This window comes from Kwoniella botswanensis, chromosome 3 (genome assembly GCF_036426115.1).
Source record: "Kwoniella botswanensis chromosome 3, complete sequence".
NCBI classification, from domain to species: domain Eukaryota; kingdom Fungi; phylum Basidiomycota; class Tremellomycetes; order Tremellales; family Cryptococcaceae; genus Kwoniella; species Kwoniella botswanensis.
In genome coordinates, this window is record NC_088601.1 from 1,610,702 (window position 1) to 1,631,331 (window position 20,630).

A 20,630-nucleotide genomic window follows, 5' to 3' on the forward strand; every position below is an offset into this window, starting at 1 on the left:
AATATTTCATGTCTATTCCCTTTCAGCCCATGAAGCAACAAGGTCAAATCATCCAAGCATAATCTATAGGATGCAGTCCTCCAATCCCATAGGTCATCAGCTCACCCAGAGGACTCTCAGAAGGGCTCTACACGCTTGCGCGAAGAGAGCTGCCGAGCAGACTTCACCGAAAGGTAAAGGTGTGTCCTGGTTTCATTTCCAGCTACATTATATCAGTATCTTTGCTGTTGGAATGGGGTGTACTGATCATATCTATGGACTACGAACAGGCAAGGCAATTTCCGACACTCTCTTCGCCCCTTCTACACGCAGTACTACACCCCAAACGTCAACATCTAAAATCGCACCTAGTCTCAAACCTACCATGCCTACATATACTTCGTCTCCAACCCATTCAAGGGGATGGCAAGCCTTCGAAACATCATGGGCATATCATCCTTCTTCATCTACCAAAATCCCAAAGTTCCTGAAAGATAAAGTGAAAGATGGAGGTATGGGTGTAATGGAGGTACGAACGATATTTGAAAAACCTATAAATTTCAATCCGATATTGAGATTATTAGGTTGTGGATTTACGGCTTTTGTGGGATTTTCATGGTTCTGGTTACCTCCTCCGTTAGCTGAGGAGGGTGGTTATCAAACTTTCTGGAACTCAAAACCTGATTCTGGATATACAACGTGAGTTTCGTTGGTACCTTACCACCTTTTCATTCACCATTCTTTCGTGTCAAGCGATTCTTCTGCCATGACTGGACTTGGCTTGGCCGATCCTGATCAATCACTGTTCACTGATCATTTGAATGATTTAGCAAAATATGGGGAACGTTCAAACACTTTTTGTTTGTGCAAACTCCCTATTGGGCTCTGGGAGGAGCAGCATTGGGCGTATACAGACTAACTAAAAATCTCAATATCGTCACTAAGCTCGAACAATGTAGAGTTCGTCTGAATCCCACTTCGACTCCTACCTCGGCCGGAGCTGCAGAAGAGATACATCTCAGGATGAGTACCGTCAAGAAGGATCTGTTGGGCAGGTGGAGTGGAGAACCCAGGGATCTGAGATTGAGTGATGTGAGGGTACTACCTGTGAAAGGACGTAAGTGCTCCGTCCCGCATTCATCCATCCATCCAGTACACACACACATATATATATATATTAGGGATGAGAACCGACCTTCGAATAGCTTAGCTAATATACTGAATTGTAATAGCCCACGAGAGGAACGGTGATTATATCTTAAATCTACATGTGAAGGACTCGACAAAAAGCAACTTTGCAGATAGTCAGCCGTACATCGTCGATACTAGGTACATGAGCTACTTGGATAAATCGGATCAACCTTATGCTCTGTCGCCGAGTAGGTTGAGGCATGTCTTTGGACGATGGGAGGGGTCTGATTGAGTAAAATGGGGAAAACAGAAACAATAGCGTAAGGGGGTTGGCGGGTTGGGAGGGCGAAAGAAGAGAGGGGAGGGACAGATGAGCAAGGGGAGGGAGAAGATGACTTGGACTTTAGAGGGGTCATCAGAGGAAAATCTGGGAGAGAAGAGGGGAGGAGGGAGGAAGGGGAAACGGGGGCGACAGAGGAGAAGACTGAATCATGAAGTCGGATTCTTTCTTAGTTATATATATCATGCACCATCATACCGCATCGGATCACTTCCTCTTCTCTGGATATACTAAGTCATTTCCCCTTCTTCCCTTCTTCCCATCTCTTACCTTTTTGTGGGTCATCCTCACACGTCTCTTGTTGCGGGTGCGTTGCATAGTATGCAACTCCTGGACCAACAAAAACATATATGCTAATATCTGCATGCCAAAATTACAAGTTTTCTGTCAAAGTGAAAGAAAAAAGGAAGAATAAAATCCGAAAATGCCACCTGCAACACACAATCACCCCATCATCCCATCATCCTCTCTCACTATCTCATCAACCTATCGTCCAATCATCTATATTCTCAGGTCCCATCTAAGCATAACTAGCTTGAGCTTTCTCGTCCACATTACCTAATGGGTAATCTTTCTTTGTGAAAGCCTTTGAGCAATCAGCCATAGTCACTGATGCCCTTGAGATAGGATCCGTTCGGTAGAAATCCGTTATGGGTTTCTTGAATGGTTCACTGGAAGCCGCCTGTGATTTAGCAGATGAAAGATATGTTAAACCAGTCTTGATCACCTCGGGTGAAGGTCTCTCGATGGCATCGTATCGTACTAATGTAGGTGAGATATCAAACATCCTCTGTCGGAGCTGAAGGGTATCATCATAAGGTAATGGTTGACCAATCACTTCTGATAACGCTCTGATGATCTTCCAATCTTCCCTTGAAGCTCCAGGCGGTGGTACGGCAGTTCTACCCATCTGACTCCTTCCCTCGGTATTAACCCACGTAGCTGATTTCTCAGTGTAGGCAGCGGCAGGAAGACAAACATCGGCGAATTGAGCTCCGTGATCACCGTGATGTCCCTGGTAGACTACAAAGGCATCTTCGGGGATGGAGGATGGGTCGACATCGTCGGCGTTCAGAAGGTAGACGAATTTGGGTTGGGTGGATGAGGCGGAAGAGGAAGGGGTGAAACCGATATCGTATGCTGCGGCTCTGGATGCGGCCTGAGTGATTACATTCCATTGTCAGTGTTTGTAGGATTGACAGAATCGAAGAGATGAGCACTCACTCGTTGAAGAACGGAGAAACCATTCCATTCAGGTGTCAAGAATTTATTACCGTTATCCAACACATGTCTACCGACAGCCTTCAATACAGCCGCACCATCTTTGGTCTCTGTCACAGCCGAACCGACAATCAACAAAGGTTTCTTCGCCTCCTTCCAGATCTTGGCAAATCCTTTATCTCCTCCCTTGCTTAAGAAAGCCTCAACATCTTTAGGTGAAGTACCGAGGTGTTCATATTCGAAAGTCGAGTCGAATTTCTCGCCGATCACAGCGAATTCCGTTCCTCGGTGCAAGTATTGTTTCCTGAATCGAGAGTTGAGGATGGCAGCTTCGTGTCTGGGGTTGGTACCGATCAACAAGATCGCATCGGCATCTTCAACATTTTCAATCGAGGTGTTGAACAAGTAATTCGATCGGATATCGACTGATTGGGCCGGAGGGACATCACCAAGTTTCGAATCTAATGTAGTGTTTTCTGAACCCAATCTGTTCACGAGATCTTTGAGAGCTACCAAAGCTTCAGTGTCTGCTAAGGCTCCGGCGACGGCTTTCACCTGATCCCCTCGAGCACCAGAGTTGAGGTAACCGTGCCTGATGGTCTCCATGGCAGTCTCCCAGGAAGCAGGTACGAATCTGTTACCTTCTCTTACTAATGGAGTAGTCAATCGTTGGTATTTCAATCCGTCGTAGGCGTATCTTGTCTTATCCGAAATCCACTCTTCGTTGATCTCATCGTTGATCTTGGGCTGAACTCTCATCACTTGAACACCTCTAGAATCTACCCTAATGTTACTTCCTAAAGCATCTAAGACATCTACCGATTCCGTCTTCTTCAATTCCCATGGTCTAGCTTGGAAAGCATAGGGTTTCGATGTAAGAGCTCCAACAGGACATAAGTCAATGATGTTTCCTGACATCTCCGAATCCATGGTTTTCTCGATGTACATTCCGATCTGCAAGTCATTTCCTCTACCGGTCGTACCCAAGTCTTCTACACCAGCAACATCATTGGCGAATCTAACACATCGTGTACATTGGATACATCGATTCATGGAGGTCTTGACGATTGGTCCGAGATCTTTGTTTTCTACCGCACGTTTACCGGTAATTTCATGGAATCGCGTTCGATCGGAGCCGTATCGCATCGATTGATCCTGTAAATCACATTCACCACCTTGATCACAGATTGGACAATCAAGCGGATGGTTGGCAAGTAAGAATTCCATCACTCCTTCTCGGGCTTTGTGGACTAGGGGGGTGTTGGTGAAGACTTTGGAACCGGGCATGGCAGGCATGGCACAGGAAGCTACAGGTTTTGGTGATCTCTCAACCTGATTGTGTATAGTGGTCAGCTGAAATTAACCTCTATCATTGAAGATCTAGCTCACCTCTACTAAACACATTCGACAATTACCAGCGATAGCTAATCGATCATGGTAACAGCTATAAAGGTAGTCAGCTACGTCGTCCAGATATTTATTGAATCAGGCGAAGTCGATAGCTTACAATCGAGGAACGGCAGCACCACTACAATAGGATCTCACAAATCAGCTGTGATTCATGTCTATAGTCTAGAGATCATTCACTCACGCTTTCTCACAAGCTTGGATCAAAGCAGTACCCTGAGGTACAGACACTTCCTTCCCATCGATAGTAAGGGTGATATCAGCCTGTCGGGGAGCAGTGGTGGAGAGGAGTCGAGCGCCTATCACATCGATTGTGTCAGTACATATGATCAACACCCATGTAATCAACTCGTTGGAGTGGTATGACCAGATCGGTCCTATCTCGATGAGACGGCGAATTGGCTATACTTACGTGAAGGTCCAGCGACTCTAGCCAAGTTCTTTTGAGCGATTCTTCTGAGCATTTTCAATCTAATTCCTCTCTATCGGTGTATCGTATGCGTGTAGAAGTGAGGTCAAGATGGAGGAGGTATATGATGATTATGCTCAAATGAGCTTTGTAAGGTATGTGAAGATGGTCAACAACAGATCAATCTAGATTTCCTCAGTGAATTGGATGGATGCAGTTGTCCAGTGAGAGTGGTTCTAAATCCAACAACGTCCACCGTACGGAACGCACTTCAAGGGGTAAACGCCGAGTGTGGCACTCGTACCAGAACCAATGAGAAAACTCACGTTACTGAACTACAGCCTCGGAAACGTCATCACTCTCACGTGGCGGTCTGTGCGTCGAGGTGGTAATTCATACATATTCTATTCACATTGGATGACAACATATGTACCCGGAAAAGATGTGTATAGAAGATATAACGTGTATTCCCTACTTTGCTCCATCCGATTCTCAATAGGGATTCTGTGATCTACGATATATGATCTAAATATAATTCCCTTCCCTCACACCCCTTCCTCTTCTTTTCTCAACGACGACCACATCTTCCGGCGAGAGATCATAACTCTCCAAAGTTCCCTGCCACTCCCATCCTTCTTGAGCATATCTATCTTTAGTCAATCTTCTCTTTCTCTTTTTCTTCCTTTCTTCATCTTTGCCTTTCTTCGACTTTGAGTTTGTGAGATTATGTAAAAATGGGAAATGTATTTTTTTGCCCAAGATGTATTCGACATCACCTAAAAGGTTTTGTTTAGGTTTGGTATCGAACATTGTCAATTCGGTCGGTAGACCCGCTGAATATCGAGATTGAATTGGAGATGGAGGCGTTGATCGTGAATATGCTGGATGAGGTGCACTACCATATTCCATGGATTGTTGTGGGTGTGGTTTGGAGATAGTTCGATTCAGAGGTTGAGGTGCGAAATGACCCAATACAGGGTAGGTTCGAGAAGACGATTTAGGACAGAGGGGCTGAGCCAATGAAGAAGTAGGGGGTCGCTGGGTTTTGTACGATCCGATAGACTGAGAATACCGAGATGAGTCCAGAGATTGTTCGGAACTTGAGTGATATAGTCCTCTTTGATGATTGTAAGGATAAGAAGGTGGAGGAGGAATATAGTAAGTTGCGAAAGGATGATTAGGAGGTAAGGCAGCTTCTCCGAAAGGAGACGTCGGTGGTGAAGGTGCTTTTCGAGTTGGGTACATTTTGAGTTGAAGTATAACTGCTTTGTAAGCTATGTCGATCAGTATGAGATGGGTACAGTTGTTTCTGTTTGAGTCTGATTGAACTGAGATGGGGAGATACATCTTCATCCTCATTCACATGAAGCTTTATATGCCTTGTGAAATGACCGTCCTTCACCTCCTCATCACCATCAAGATGCACTTCACATCGTGATCAAGATGAAAGCAGATACCTTTAACCCTCGACCGATTAGATCGCGAAGTGTAGTGTAGAGCTGTATATGCATGATATGTAGCTGAGCTTTCACCACCTATTCAAATCGATGTGTGTAAATGTGTATCTGTGTCTGCATACACACACTATAGTGAATGTTTATCTCCGAATGATGGATTGGATGATGAAGTGAAATCAACATGAAACGTGAAGGATTTCAGATCTTACCCCTGAAACAGACATCGCAGTGACGAGACACTGACATGCAACGTTCCTGCAATTGCCTTATGAGTTTCTCCCCGGTTGGTCGTGATCCTGGATGCATTCAACAGCTGCATGATTGTGGATGAACATGCATGTATTCTTGATCTATCAAATCTACACCGAATCTACCATTTGATTCACATCCACCTCTACACATCTGCTTCCACTTGACTGTCCTTCATAAGGCTACTTATGCAAAGCGTTCAACCCCCTGAACACCGTCCAAGCCATTACAGTAGACCCAACATACATCATCACCCGCTGTTGAGGGTTCATAATAGTCAAGAAAGGGTAGGGGAAAGAACCATTGATCGAAGCGCAATGTTCGACCCACAAGCTATAAGCCGTACCGAATGAAGCTGCAAGGGCAAAGGCACCAATGGTAGATGCGGGAGGTTTGTACTTTCTCTCGAGGAAGAAGAAGTCTGCATTGACAGCCGATCATGAGCATCACTAGGAATTTATATCTGGGGATAAGCTTACTCACCGATTATCAAAGCCACGGCAGGCAAAGCATGCATACTGAGATCCATCAACAATGGGATTCTGAATAATGGATCTTCAGCGTTGGAAGAAGAAGGTTCGGGTGAACTGGCCAAATCGGGATTGGGAGGTAACATCAATTCAGGTGAGAAGAGGATTATTGCCCACTATAATGTGAATTATCGTCAGCTGGATACTCGAAGTAGCAAGGTAAAAAAAAATTGAGTAGAGGTTACCAGCCAGCATGGCGCATAACAATATACGATGAGAACTGGACTCACATAGATAGATGAGATTACAAGTTCAACTGGCAATGCGAATAGTAAGAATACCCTCTTAAAAGTCTTTATGGCTATGTGAACATGTGTTAGCCTGTGGAGACTGAAATGATTTTCGGCGAAAGAAGCTGCTTTTGCTAAACAGCTCCTTGGAGATCATGGAAAGCTCCCAGGAGAAGATCGGAGTTCGACTTACCTTGTATAGCGGGTAGGTAATCGCAAATACCGGAGAGCATCATCGTGATGATAGTTCCGAACAGACTGTTTGAGCAAGAATCATCAGTAAGGTAGTCTGTGTGGACGGATTCAGGTGCGGGTAGAAGGGAGAAGAAGACGAACGGGAGGTAAAGGTGGAAGGGAACGGGGGCGGGGCGGGGCGGGTTGGATGAATTGGGGAAGTTGAGGCGAATGGACGAGAGCGTGGAAAGGAGGATACAACTGGACGAAAAGAAGGAAAGGGGAAATAACAAGCAGGCGAATGGGGAGGGAATCAGGTGGTGTGGGAGGACAACTCACCCTAGTATAGTAAGGTATTGGAAATGGCCTGTAAGGTGGCATGCGATCAACATCAGTCACCACTTTTGGCAGGGATATGTAATCTCATCTACTTACCACCATACTATCATTTTTGAGATCGGATGATATCCATTCCTTCATGTTAGCACAGCTCCTCATCTATCTAGCAATGTTCACTCACCTGAGTCCCGATATAATCCTTGGTAATAGCCAACCTCTGCAGCCCCCAGAACCCATCGAACATCGCGGCTGCTACGCCGATGTGGAAGATGATCCTACCGATTTTAGGCATCGCATCGGGAGGGTATTGATTGGGAGGTGCGACGCGTTGAGCTGCTTTAGGAGGCATCGTGAGACTGTATTATGGGGAAGAGGATAATCAGAGTGAAGAGATCAGATTGAGAAGAGATCAGATTGAGAAGAGACATGATACACACAGATGATGTGCACTTGTATATGTTGATCAGATTATAAAACTCATAAGATCGTCTCATCTCATTTCACTCGAGAGGACCGATGACGCACGTACCACCAAACACGACAGGAACAAGAGCCGTGCCGGAAGTTATCACTCCGAAATATCCGGAACCAAAAACAAGTCCAAAAGATCGTCAAAACACACCAGTTTGGGTCGTAGAGCAGTGAAGTTGAAGTGAACAACATCAACTGCACGGAGCTGTATGTCAAAGAACCCCAGCACTTATATAAATCACCGCAGTCTCTCTTGATCACCAAAACTCCTCACTACCTCAGAGAGAATAACACACCCTCACGTAATCCGCCATGTCCACAAATTATTCCTACTACCTGATCCCCCTCGTCCATCTCCAAACACTAGCCACCTCAATCCGTTTCGCCTCTCGACGACTGGGCTTTCCCAACAACGTCAATCCGCGAGATGTGATCAAGGAGATGGAAGCTTCTGGGAAGCTGAAGAAGGAGGTATTGGAGAAGATCAAGAGGAGACAAGCAGCACATGAGAATTGTTTCGAGAACGAAAGTGTATGGATTACAGCTGTGGTAAGTATTCGTATACCTTATATACGAGTGTAAATCATACGAGTGAAAGAAGCAAGCTAATCGAGTAAACGGTCTCGACAGCTGGCAGGAAATCAAGTAGGATTATCGACTAGTTGGATGAATACTATGTCGATCACTTATTTTGTGTTAAGATGTGTCTACAGTGAGTCAACGCTTCATTACATATGAGAGTGTCAACGACCATATCACTACTCGTTCACTTTCTATGGAATTTTCTTTTTCCGGACTTGAATCGTTGAATTTGATGGAATACTTACTCATGAAATCTTTATCATCCGTAGTCTACTCATATATCAACATCTCCACTCAGAAGAGAAGCATCATCAGGACGATCGCTTATTGGGCTAGTAACTGTGAGCACAAAGTAACCATCTCACATAGACCTTAGATCTTCACTGGTATATAAGCTGACGAGATCGATTACAGTTTGTTTCTTAGCTACGTTCGTCAAAGCAGGATTGAAGTTCAATTCTACCTCTAAGCTTTTATGAGAAGAGATATATTATGCATATCGGTATATTCGATTATCTGCTCTCTTGTTCCTTTCGATGTCATATGCTCCTCGCTCACCATCACATGCTTGTACGAAGAGTCCAGTATACTGACTGGCACATCCAACAAATGATCGATCGGCGAGATCCGAAATACCATCAAAGGTCTCTACGAAATAATGCTAATGTCACTCACTCCTACTTATCAGATGTATGCATGTTTGATTGTTATCCTACCACCTTGCCAAGCATCATTTGATCCACCAACAAAAGGATCACTTGATGAAGTTCGTCGCATCGCTCCTTTGTTCGAAGGAACAATAAGATTCGAAGATGAAATGTGGCACAAGTCGGAGTTCGTATCAAGGAGATGAACAAAGGAACATTATGTTGAAAGGAGGTCCTTTGGTTGTATAATAACGATAACTTTGATTCGTTTTGTTACAGTTACTAATTATACCGAAATGTTATCCTTTTGTTCACATCAAACATCAAAGCGGAAGATCAACCAGCCATTCACTCGATGTCGGAAGGGGTAGTGTTGTACGATTACTATGAGATGCAAACCCAATACTTACATATACTTACATATACTGACTCCATCTGACCTCTTCTTCTTCTTAATTCCTTGCCTTAAGTGATGAACGTTCCTATAATTTCCAATCCAAATCAACTTCTACACTCATTATCATTGCTACATCTCACATTTAGAGCTTACAATGCTCCTCCAAATCCATTCCCTCCTTATCGTCCTTCCTCTCTTCTCCACTCCTACCTACGCGTATCCTTCCAGAAGGCAAAGTCAAGTGCAAGAACAAGATCAAGAAACTGAAAAATCTACAGGTCTATACATATCTTCCATCCGAGATGGCTTATGTATATCAACCAACGATACTGTCCCTATAGTAGGTAGCGAGCTCGTATTGACGGATTGCGAAGGAGCGGAGACGTGGCATGTACCCAATGGAGAAGGACTGTTAGGGTTGGATACTGTCGGATTGGTCTGGGATTCTCAGACAGGTGAGGGTGATGCAGTAATTGTGAGCTATACAGATATACTGGTTGTATGTGGGGAGTGCTGATGAGGTAACATGGGATCAATACATAGGTCAATGCACCTGCAAATCAAACGACAAGTCATCTGTAAGCATCTCCAAAGCCCTTTTGATCTACATTGCAGCAGATTGACAAGACCAAGATGATCGAAGCTCACTTGACGTTCGGTGATAATGCATTTATGTTATAGCTGGAAATGGTCATCCGATAATCGTATATCTTCATCAAACGGTTCAGTCTGTCTTCAACACAGTCCAGGAAAACCCAAGATAGCTGCGTGCAATCCCAAAAACGTTGATCAAGGTGAGTTAATCAAACACAACTATCAATCTCCATTGACATGGTTCGAAAGCTGAATTCGATATGATGATATATAGTATGGATATTGCGAATTACCTCTCAACCTCAATATTTCGATGATATTGCTAAACAACCTGATTCGAATCGGAATGGATATTTCCATCGTAAGTGTTTTCGGCATATATCTCGTTTGCACTATAACGAGAAGACACTGAACTAATTCGCTTAACTTACTATTATCAGCCAAGAGTAGAAACGATATCTGTCTTTCTGCCATATCCAACGCACAAGCTTTTGTGGGAAGTGGAATAGCGATGTAAGTATCCAATCCTCCACCAGACCTATCAAAGTACTAACACCTAGCTTGGTTCGACAACCTAGGACATACTGCTCAGGTAAAGGCGATGGAACTTCTTATCTCGACGTATCAACTTCCGAGTCCCTGTTCACTTGGTCCCTTCCACCCGTGAATCAAAAAGGTCACGTCAAGCTTTCAGCCCAAGATTTATGTCTTGAAACTGGTTTGAAGATGGGAAGTAATGATACGGAGTGGAGCTATATATATGCTATGGGCCTTACTTTACAGGAATGTGTTGATAGGAAGGAAGGACAAGATTGGATCTGGGATGGAGAGAGCCTCAAAGTCGCTAATGGAGATTCTAGTAAGTGACCGGAGCTGATACGCCTCATTAAAACAACGTGTATCTCCAATCTCTCATTGGCTTTTCTTGTTCTTGCCAAATTGAGATGGACTACAAAGGGAGAAATTACTGAGTTTTTATTCTGGTTTGCCAGATCAATGTCTTAACATCCTTGGTGGAGCAGGTCCCGTATCAATGACCAATTTCTTGAATTTACGCCCAATGCAATTATGGACTTGTGATTCGGATGATGAGAATTCTGTGAGTTCGATTTACAGTACCCTATTTCTAACACCATGAAAGAGTAGAAACATATGCCGACTTTGATGATTGATTTGATTTGGTTACGTAGAAATTCACATTATCGTAATCACAGGTACAACATCATCTTGTACTTCAACTATCAATGCTATGATTTATATTTCATTTCATCTCGCCTTCTTGACAACTTTTTGATCTATCTCTGTGCAGCACAATGTAAAACACTCATATATCGAAATCGCAGTTGATATCGGACAGTCCATCATGGGACGGATCCTGACATATTACTTTAGTGCATAATTTATTTTCTTATATATATACCCAAATTTCGTGTCATATATGTATGTAACAAGATTATACAACAAACATGTAATCTACCAAAATTATCATCAAAAAGGCAAGAGAAATATCACCTTATTTGCGTCAAAGATCAAACAATCGTAACCATCATGTACTTTAAGTTTACAACAACAACAACTTTGAAGATTATAACCCTCACTAGGTACAATCAATGACCTCTTCATCGCTTGTCTCACTAACAACCACATACTTCTTCTTATGTTTTTTTGGCGAAGGTGTTCTCTTTTTTTCTCCGTTTTTGCTTTTTGGTTTTAAAATCTCAGAATTCGATGGGAACAAGGTAATAGTGTCTAAGGAAAAATCCAGTATGGAAGATTGTTGATTTTTTGATTCGATTTTGTTGCTCACGGCCCCTATCTGGTTTTTACTCTTACTGGCACTGTTCCTTCGTTTAGTCTTCTTTGTTTTGTCATTATCATTATTCTGACTGGATTCGCCTAAAATAGGTAAGAGTACAGGTGAATTGCCTGGTAAGATCTCCACAATTTCCTGTTGGTTCTTCTTCCTTACTTTGCTGGGTGAGATTGCCGTACTCGAATCTCCATACACATCAGGAGGCGGACTAGACAATGATGCTATATTCGTAATCTTGTTGGTCCTTCGTGATTTGACTGGCGTATCGCTTTCGGAAGAAGAGCAAAGATCAATCGGTTTATCTTTCTTGCCGATGGAAAATGCTGAAGGGGAAGATTTCGATTTTGAGAATATCCTTTTCGCTCCAAACTGCCATCGTTTAGGTGAAGAAGGTCTTTTGGGAGATACCGATCCGGCTTGTTGTTCAGGTTCAGGGGATGTGGTCCTTTTGGTTTTTGCTTTCGGTCGACTACTCGTTTTAGTCTTGGCTTTGGGAGTCGGTGAGGTACCTCTCGAAGGTGATGAATCCAGAATACTAGTCAGACTTGATGTGGGACAAAGTCGAGCTTTGGTCTTCTTCCCAGCAACTCCAGCCAGATTGGGCATAGAGGGTGATCGTCTAGGTGACGAAGTTGATAGTGATCGGGATCTAGGTGGCAGGTTCTCGATAGTTTCTTCTTCTTCTGATTCCGAAGAGATCACATCTCGAGGTCGTTGTGTGTTAGACGCGGCAGCGTAGAACGCATCAAATACTCCTACATTCATCTTCTCTACTCCTGTACCTTTGCCTTTCTTCGGAGGCGCCTTCGTCAAAGTTTTCTTCTTCTTAGGCGATTTCGACTTCTTAGCATTGGCTTTGGCTAATTGTTCATCTTCCCATTGCTTAACCAATTCTGGCCAAGCTTCCTTAACTAGATATTCCGCTAGCCAAACTCGAATTTCATCTTTCGACTCATTTGGTCCTGGAGTACCACTGAGTATCTCACTATCCAACGATTCGCTTCTTTCCCTTTCCTTCTCCCTAAGACCGATATTCTGTCGAGTATTATCTGACAAATCATCTGGATCCACCCTAATTCCCTGCATCGACTCTTGACATCTTCGTGTATATTGACTCCGCTGGAAGGAGATTCGATATTCGGTCATCTCGCCATTGGTCGGATCTAGCCTTGTCGAATGTATCTTGATGACGTGTTCTGGAGGTTGACCAGAGTCGTCACGGTCCTCATGTCGTACAGGATGAGATAATCGGGTTGATTTGGAAATGATAGGTGACGATGAAGGCATCGATTGACTAAAGAAGGAGGTGATCATAGATGCAGAAGCTGCTTTGGAAGTACCAACCGACTGATGAATCAGTGGTATTGGATTTGGATTGGCAGGTTGTCTCGATCTAACTCTTTGTCTAGCTTCGTCCATCAATTCTGCTCCGAAAACTCCGACTGCTTCCCCAGCAAACTTTTTAGCGACGATTTCTTTGGTACCCCATTCAAAGTACTTCTCACAAGCGATTGCCATACCTTCCATATCACCTCTACCTTCGTTCCTAGCTTTACCCCTTGTCCTACTGGATTCACCTTCACCGAATCCAGGCCAACCTTGAGATAGATCGTTCAGCGGACTGGTGCATGGATTAAGATATGCGTCGAGGGTAAATGAAGGGAAGACGGACGAAGGTGATAGCACAGATAGCTTGTTGGCTCGATCAGGGTATTTTCTGCCGATTTGCTTCTGAGCGTTGGTACGGAGTTCTTCTACAATTTGAGAGTGAGTCGAAGACAGACGAGAATCAAAAGTCGCTCGATCCGAAGTGTACTTTTTCAGGAAGTCGGAAAGGCCTGCATTCGCAAGACCAAACGAGATCGTCGGCCCTATTGGGATACAGCTAGATCAGCATGGTCTGCCACGTATATTGCAGGAGAGGGAATGCCGACTCGATTTGCAGTGGCATAGTCCGTACGAAGACTGACGATTATCGCGTAATCATAACAGGTGCTCGAATACACCATCTTCCGAAAAGTCCGAAGGAGCAGAGCCGCGGGAGTACAGAAGAACTGGAAAGAGAGGGGAAGAGGGATGATAGAGGGGGGCGAGAGAGATGGGAAGCGGATGAGGGAGGGAGATGAGAGAGGGAGATGAGGAGGAGGGAGAAGGAGAGGAGAGAGGGAGAAGAAAAGGGGTGAAGGCCAGCGAGAGGTGACGAGGAGGGGAAGTATAGGATTTCTGAGGTCTTGATCAAAACTCACCTATACTAGGTAATCCCTCAGGCGTATAATCTCCTCCACCTAACAGAGCAATCAAAACCATAGCCATCCTACAATCTTCTTCCGTTTTAAGATTGGTACCTTCTTTCTTGGTCCACAAATCCTTGATTGCCGATGACCTATAAACTTCGTAGTTCCGCATATCACCTCTTGCGATATTGGCTTGAGCACCGGACAACGTCGGTGAATTACTGAGGTTATGAGTCAGCTGATCGCTTCGTAGTTGGGTCGGACATGTTAGCTCACTTTCTCAGCAAGCAGGTCGCACCGAATAACAGAGCGTCTACATCATCCGATAAGACAGCGTCAATCTTCCCTTGGCGGTTCATCACTGCTAACTCTGCTTCTGCTTCTCCCGGAGCCTAGAGAGCATACTTGAGATCAGCTCAACGAAAAAGAATAACAGGCTTTGCAACACAATCATCTTGAAGTTGGGAAGCCGATTCACAACTCACATTCCACCATTCCAACCCACACACGTCCAACAAAGCTTTAAACTGTCTACTCCTATGATCGGCTGTACCGAATTGTCCAGCTACATTTTGGTTTCTCTTCTGTCCAGGCTTATTTGGTCCATCTATATCAATGTGAATAAGAAGTCAGCATATCTTTTAAAGCAAGAGGGAGAAGGTCTTGAGTATTCGACTCACCAAAAACAAATACAGGCAAGACAGGATGTTGTAATAACGCCGTAATTCTGAAAAAGATCGTCCTCAGAAAAGGATTTTCACCATGATGCGTTACTTGAGCGTGAAATATCCATATCGAAGCGTCTATACCGATTGTCAAAGCTCTCAATCCATTCCTATTCGCCTGAAACGCTTCTTTTGAGAGTGATGATAGGGATGTACGAGCCGCTGCAGGTCGAAGTAGCTAATAACATTTCATGAGATGTAAACAGTCCAGTGCTTTTCTGCTTGATGGATCGACGAGATCACTCACGTCCCATAGACCTGGCACACCCATCTTTCCGACCTGATCTTCTCCAAGAAGCTGTCTTGTACCAAGAAGTATCTCACGATATTGTCGTACTCGTCGGGCCCTACCAAGAATAAAGTATGAATGTGAGTAAGTTGAACAAAACAACACAACATTGATCGATGAGCTTTGTTTACGTGCCTGAGATGTGAGCATGGCCACGTGCAGGTAATGTCACGTGATTTGGCAGCGAAAGCAAAAGTTGAAAGAGCAGCTCTCTCCCGGTCGTTGAGAGCTTGGTTACATTTTTGTACATGTGTTGTTATCGTCAGTACTTCACAACAACGAAACGTCATACTCACAAATCCCAAGCTCACCATGGCATCAGCTTCACAATCCTCAAAGAAATCTCAGAAACGTAAATCAGATGCTGCCAATCTGGGTGGCTCGGATGTTCAGGTGATTGTAGAAGAGGGTTCTACATCTGCTGGACCAGCATTTGGTATGTACCTCATCATTGTCAAGTGAAGCGATGATGAATCCGTCATTACTGACCACCTAGTATCTTCGTACATATAGTCAACTTCCCTTCGATCAGACCATCTAAAAACACCCCATTTACCATATATACTCGAGATGTTGGATCATCCTCTGATTTGACGAAACAACACACCATCATTGCCGGAGAGACAGAAGATGTAGAATTCTTCAGTACGAATAGGGATCACAATCTGAACACTGAAGGTGCGGATTGTCAGTGAGTACAATGTTTCTTCGAACTTGCTTGATCTAACGCCCCTCAATACTGATTCTCGTGTGTTCTAGATATCTTCCAGCATTATACGATCCATCAACCGGTACAGTCCACATCAACCCTTCGACCCCTCTATACCTCCTCACTCACGGTGTAAAGAGACTTCGTTCATCTGTCACTCTACCTTCTGCGAGCGATGCGAGAGCGCACTGGAAAGCTCAGCGAAATGATTTGGGTGAAACTTTTGGTACGAGAAAGGCCAAGACTCAAATCCGAGCAGAGGAGAGGAACAAGGTGGACGTATCGGCCATGGAGGGTGTCAAGGGTCATTTGATGGGTAGTATACCAGAGATGCTGGTCGATGATGGTAGGTTGATCTTCTTTCACCCTACGTCTGTTCCAGCGGATGTATATGATGCTGAGCTGATGGATATCGCCTCTCAGGTCCAGTCCAAGCTTCTGAGCTCATTCCCACACCCGACCTGACCACTTCGGATCCTTCCGAGGTATACCCTCGAGATTCACTTATCTCTCCTTCCGAATGGCAATCTATCAATGTCTCCCAGTTGGTCCATGCAGAAGATGAAGATAGTCGTCAGAAATTATTACCTCCCCATAAAAAATCCTTCTGGTTACAAGGTAGGATCAGGTATATCAGGAACCTGGAGGACAAGACAGCTAGAAAGGAGCAGATGTGCGTTCTCTCACCTCATGTGATCTCCCAGATTCACAACAGTATTGAAATCTTTACTAATCTATATTCAACTGATCTAGGAAATACGTATTATACCTTGCAACCCTCTTATCACTCTACGATAACCCCTCGGTAATCTCTAAAATCCCTCCTGGCCAAATCCAAACTAAATTTCCTAATGTACCTCAACAATTGCTTGACGGAGTGATCAAGAGGTTCTCAGAACTGCAGGGTAAGAAGCGAGTCGTGACTGAGAAGATGAAAACCAAGTTATTAGCTTGGATATGCGTCATGTACCTTACGTTAGATGGGTTCAGCGTTGAGATTGGTAAGGTGGCTAGGGATTTGAAGTTAAAAGATGCTACGTGAGTCAACCTCTCAATCTTCATAAGTTACCAATCCATTGTCTGCAGGATGGTAACGTCCAACTGATGAGTCGGGTTTCAACAGGGTCGAAAACATGTTTAAGAATTTGGGATGTGCAGTCAACATTGCCACGCCAGCCGAAAGGGAGAAACAAGGTATATCATTAGCCGAAGCGAGCAAGAATAAGAAAGCTGTTCTAAAAGCTCCTGTAGTTTTCCCAAAGATCAAAAGGCGAGGTCCTGCTAAGCGATAATAAGGGAATAGAGGTATATGTTTATCTCGATATGATTCTATCAACGGATTATATACATATACGATGTGGGACGCAACGTAAGATGATCTTAAGTCTTATGATATCATTTCTTGATCCATATACCCCATGTATTGTATACGATCGACAGGACTATGACTTTCGTTACGATGAAAGAGATCCACATACTGACTAGGGGTATACTTAAATTTACAACTATATTTACAAATAATCGATGTTCATCAGAAATAAGAAATGATCCTAACAAGTACTTGAAGTAGCTAGACTTCTAATCATCTCCACACCACCCATTGTATGGGGTAAATACACTTTGAAAGATTTTTGACCGTCAACCGAACGGAGATTTACCATTCCACCGTGTTTTAGGTGATTAGCTACGACCGAATTGACCAGGATGAGTTTCCGAGTGGATGGATTAGACCTGTTGATATTTGGGGTTGGAGTTGAACCCCTTGAAGGAGGTGAAGCGATGGAGGGCCTGGGATGTGGCCTAGCTGGGGGAGGAGATGAAGTTTGTGCTCTTCTTGGAAGGTATTGACGATACGAAAATGGAGCTGGGTTTGGTCTTGAGGTAGAAGATCGGAGAAGTGGAGTTTGGGTGGTTCTTTGATTCTGATATGGGAACAGGAAATAGCCGTAGGAGATGGTGGACATTGAACAAGCTCTTCGATGAGTCATGTCTCGTCTTCTACATATCAGCAAGATGATTCGCAACGCAAACAGCGATAATGAAGATGAATGGCACTCACTGATTTCTCCTCTCGGACGTGGAAGAGGCGGTGGACAGCTTGGGTCTTGCGGTAGGTAGCTCATCGTTAGGGCTCGTCGACTGCGCCAGACCATTCACCCAAACACGTCAGATCTGTCATACACTACCTATCACGCTGAGCATTGACTCACTCTAGCTTTTTGTAATTTCCTCCTGTACTCCTCCAGTCTCACGTCCCTTATATCCCTCAACACTTCCGTCTCACTATCTTCCTCGTGTTCCATCTTCATCCTAGGATAAGGCGAATATCGTTGATAGCAGAACGATGGTCTTGATGACCTCGAGGTGGTAGATCCAACTGACGGCGTGGGGGAAGATCGGTATGATGTGGGAGGAGTGAGAGGCGTTTCGGTTGCGTGACGGTACATCGTAAGTTGTCGGAGGTATATGATCGAGCGTAATGACTGTTGAATGGTAGGAAGCTGGATCGTCAACCTTATTTCGTTGGATTGTATCGTCTATGATGAGACTCGAGGCGATGAAGAATCGTATTCACTTCTTTGAAGATGCGCGAGTATATATACACAGCATTGAACAATCACTTGGTATTCCAAAAGATGAAGACAAAAGCGAAGAAGCCACACTTCATTCACTGATTAATCACTAATCTTATTCAACTTGATTTCGATTAATATTCATTGAACCGCATTCCATCTCGTCCCATGTTGCTCGTTACCCCTTGTCGAAAGAAATCAATCGTCTAATGTTGTACTTCAAACATGCTTCCGACTGACAGCATCTCTGACTGATCTGAACAATGACAAGGTCTCGTTGGAGCGAAAGATGCACAGATCATCTTGTATCATCTCTCATCGTATCTTGATTGTCCTGAGTGAGTAGTGATTGACATGAGGCTTCAACGCTCAATCATAACTGACTTTTCAACCTTCTGTTGGATATCGTCGTGTCAGTATCATGTCAGCATCTCTATTGTTCAGTGTTTTCGGTTCCTATTGTCTTGATGATATGTGAGTGAGGGTTCTTGCGCAGATCTCCAACAACGATACGCATGACGAATTTAATCATCCGCGAACATCCTTTTGTTCTTGCCAGAGTCGTTCGGACATAACCAGAAATACGGGATCGAAGCCCTGAACAAACAATACGGATGCGATCGTACGTACCCCACTTCGGAATCAGTGGATTAAGGCGGGAGCACAACAAGGTGACTTGCAAGGCTGACTCGCGGGGTATCTGAGCAGCTGTGTATCGTATTGTCTTGGAAAGCATCGAGGACGGGAAAAAGACATAAACTTTTGGGTGATGCTCTCACGCGTCAAGGTACCAGGATTCGAGAAAGGAGATTAAACCGATGTCCGTCTTTCCGCTTCTGATAAAAGGGAGGATTAGATAACTGGTCAAAATTATTTGTTGATCTTCGCTCTCTCTTTCTGAAAATGTATGAACGAGTGCATTCGAGAGTTCCAATTTATACCTTGATTTCAAGCATAGCGGAAGACATTAGACAGACCAGCACAACGAAAAGCCGGACCCGCCCACTCATCAAAGATATCATTAGAAAACCGTAGGCAGGAACTCCTTCATTATGGCCGACGAAGCTCCCCAACAATCAACTTCCAAATTAGATAATGCCGGTACGCTCTTACAGTCCGTCTCGACGTCTATGATCCATGAGAAGGTATCGATAGTGAGTCAAATTATCTTGGAATTTCTCAAGTTCCAACACCTATGGGTTTCTGGATTTTTTTTTTCCCTTTCCTACATGTCGTAAAACGAGGGATGAGAGATTGATGATTTATAAATTGGAAACCATATAGTTACCAGGACACGAACCTGATTATTCAGCCTGTACATTCTGTCTTTGGCAGGAGGATCATACGTTGGGTAATGCTCTGAGGTGGATAATAATGAAAGAGTGAGTATCTCTCCAATACTCCATCATGCAGCCATCTATATCCTATTGATGGCGGAAGATGATTGAGCTCACTTTATCTTCTTTATTCTCGTATAGCCCTGATGTAGAATTTTGCGGATACACTGCTCCTCATCCTTCAGAACCCAAGATCCATTTACGTATACAGATGTATGGTGAGTTTTATTCTCCTGTACCGTTCTTCTGTGATGTGCGTAAAATAATAACTGACCTCGTGTATCTTTGTTCTTCATTTAGACGGTTTATCAGCGGTAAATTGTTTGAGAAAGGCATTATCAAATCTACGTGATTTATTCAATACGATCGATAAATCGTATAAAACCAGTTTGAGGTGAGTCTTAACCTGACTCGAAACAAACATCGTCTTGTCATATGCTCTATAGTCCAATTCAACATACTAATCTCGTCTTTTTTTGGTTGGTGTCGCAGAAACGACAATTATATAAGAGAAGATGATATAGACGTTCGAGCAGCTGTAGATGAGACTTTGAGACAGAGAGGTTTCCCCGTAGAAGGTGATGATGAAGGTATGGATCTGTCTTAGTATCATATGAGATACTATCAATCCCCAAACTAGATGTATTTATAATTATACCACGATATGCAAATACCTTATAACCTACATATCCATGGTGATTATACGCTACATACATGATTATACTATATCTTTCATCTATACAATGTCCCTATCTACGTTCGTCTAACATCTACCATCTACCTAAAACAACTA

At 43.8% G+C, this 20,630-nt stretch overlaps 10 protein-coding genes across 10 annotated transcripts; 5 read left to right on the forward strand and 5 right to left on the reverse strand.

The window, feature by feature from the left end:
- Window positions 1-70: 70 nt before the first annotated feature.
- L199_008472 (uncharacterized protein) lies at window positions 71-1,402 on the forward strand (the record flags this gene model as incomplete). The annotated part of the gene is made up of 4 exons (XM_064894152.1): window positions 71-179; window positions 270-678; window positions 810-1,096; window positions 1,212-1,402. The coding sequence occupies 4 exons, from the start codon at window positions 71-73 to the stop codon at window positions 1,400-1,402; spliced, it is 996 nt and encodes a 331-aa protein (XP_064750224.1).
- A 568-nt stretch (window positions 1,403-1,970) lies between these two features.
- L199_008473 (NADH dehydrogenase (quinone), G subunit) lies at window positions 1,971-4,542 on the reverse strand (the record flags this gene model as incomplete). The annotated part of the gene is made up of 6 exons (XM_064894153.1): window positions 1,971-2,609; window positions 2,675-4,003; window positions 4,061-4,115; window positions 4,179-4,199; window positions 4,263-4,377; window positions 4,491-4,542. The coding sequence occupies 6 exons, from the start codon at window positions 4,540-4,542 to the stop codon at window positions 1,971-1,973; spliced, it is 2,211 nt and encodes a 736-aa protein (XP_064750225.1).
- Window positions 4,543-5,012: 470 nt separating this feature from the next.
- On the reverse strand, window positions 5,013-5,732 carry L199_008474 (uncharacterized protein; the record flags this gene model as incomplete). Its single annotated transcript, XM_064894154.1, has 1 exon — window positions 5,013-5,732. The coding sequence occupies one exon, from the start codon at window positions 5,730-5,732 to the stop codon at window positions 5,013-5,015; it is 720 nt and encodes a 239-aa protein (XP_064750226.1).
- Window positions 5,733-6,375: 643 nt separating this feature from the next.
- On the reverse strand, window positions 6,376-7,815 carry L199_008475 (uncharacterized protein; the record flags this gene model as incomplete). The annotated part of the gene is made up of 7 exons (XM_064894155.1): window positions 6,376-6,614; window positions 6,677-6,839; window positions 6,954-7,024; window positions 7,147-7,211; window positions 7,467-7,494; window positions 7,563-7,569; window positions 7,648-7,815. The coding sequence occupies 7 exons, from the start codon at window positions 7,813-7,815 to the stop codon at window positions 6,376-6,378; spliced, it is 741 nt and encodes a 246-aa protein (XP_064750227.1).
- Window positions 7,816-8,249: 434 nt separating this feature from the next.
- Window positions 8,250-8,998, forward strand: L199_008476 (uncharacterized protein; the record flags this gene model as incomplete). The annotated part of the gene is made up of 4 exons (XM_064894156.1): window positions 8,250-8,486; window positions 8,568-8,649; window positions 8,789-8,860; window positions 8,934-8,998. The coding sequence occupies 4 exons, from the start codon at window positions 8,250-8,252 to the stop codon at window positions 8,996-8,998; spliced, it is 456 nt and encodes a 151-aa protein (XP_064750228.1).
- A 719-nt stretch (window positions 8,999-9,717) lies between these two features.
- L199_008477 (uncharacterized protein) lies at window positions 9,718-11,365 on the forward strand (the record flags this gene model as incomplete). Its single annotated transcript, XM_064894157.1, has 8 exons — window positions 9,718-10,038; window positions 10,107-10,141; window positions 10,245-10,357; window positions 10,432-10,518; window positions 10,598-10,670; window positions 10,736-11,016; window positions 11,150-11,256; window positions 11,348-11,365. 8 exons carry the CDS (start codon window positions 9,718-9,720, stop codon window positions 11,363-11,365), a joined length of 1,035 nt encoding a protein of 344 aa, XP_064750229.1.
- A 389-nt stretch (window positions 11,366-11,754) lies between these two features.
- Window positions 11,755-15,200, reverse strand: L199_008478 (uncharacterized protein; the record flags this gene model as incomplete). Its single annotated transcript, XM_064894158.1, has 6 exons — window positions 11,755-13,841; window positions 14,217-14,425; window positions 14,481-14,596; window positions 14,690-14,811; window positions 14,885-15,107; window positions 15,177-15,200. The coding sequence occupies 6 exons, from the start codon at window positions 15,198-15,200 to the stop codon at window positions 11,755-11,757; spliced, it is 2,781 nt and encodes a 926-aa protein (XP_064750230.1).
- Window positions 15,201-15,530: 330 nt separating this feature from the next.
- On the forward strand, window positions 15,531-17,219 carry L199_008479 (uncharacterized protein; the record flags this gene model as incomplete). Its single annotated transcript, XM_064894159.1, has 6 exons — window positions 15,531-15,654; window positions 15,732-15,909; window positions 15,978-16,273; window positions 16,351-16,600; window positions 16,681-16,965; window positions 17,051-17,219. The coding sequence occupies 6 exons, from the start codon at window positions 15,531-15,533 to the stop codon at window positions 17,217-17,219; spliced, it is 1,302 nt and encodes a 433-aa protein (XP_064750231.1).
- Window positions 17,220-17,477: 258 nt separating this feature from the next.
- Window positions 17,478-18,374, reverse strand: L199_008480 (uncharacterized protein; the record flags this gene model as incomplete). Its single annotated transcript, XM_064894160.1, has 3 exons — window positions 17,478-17,925; window positions 17,987-18,066; window positions 18,138-18,374. The coding sequence occupies 3 exons, from the start codon at window positions 18,372-18,374 to the stop codon at window positions 17,478-17,480; spliced, it is 765 nt and encodes a 254-aa protein (XP_064750232.1).
- A 1,178-nt stretch (window positions 18,375-19,552) lies between these two features.
- L199_008481 (uncharacterized protein) lies at window positions 19,553-20,444 on the forward strand (the record flags this gene model as incomplete). Its single annotated transcript, XM_064894161.1, has 5 exons — window positions 19,553-19,654; window positions 19,785-19,882; window positions 19,979-20,055; window positions 20,138-20,231; window positions 20,330-20,444. The coding sequence occupies 5 exons, from the start codon at window positions 19,553-19,555 to the stop codon at window positions 20,442-20,444; spliced, it is 486 nt and encodes a 161-aa protein (XP_064750233.1).
- Between the last annotated feature and the right edge of the window lie 186 nt (window positions 20,445-20,630).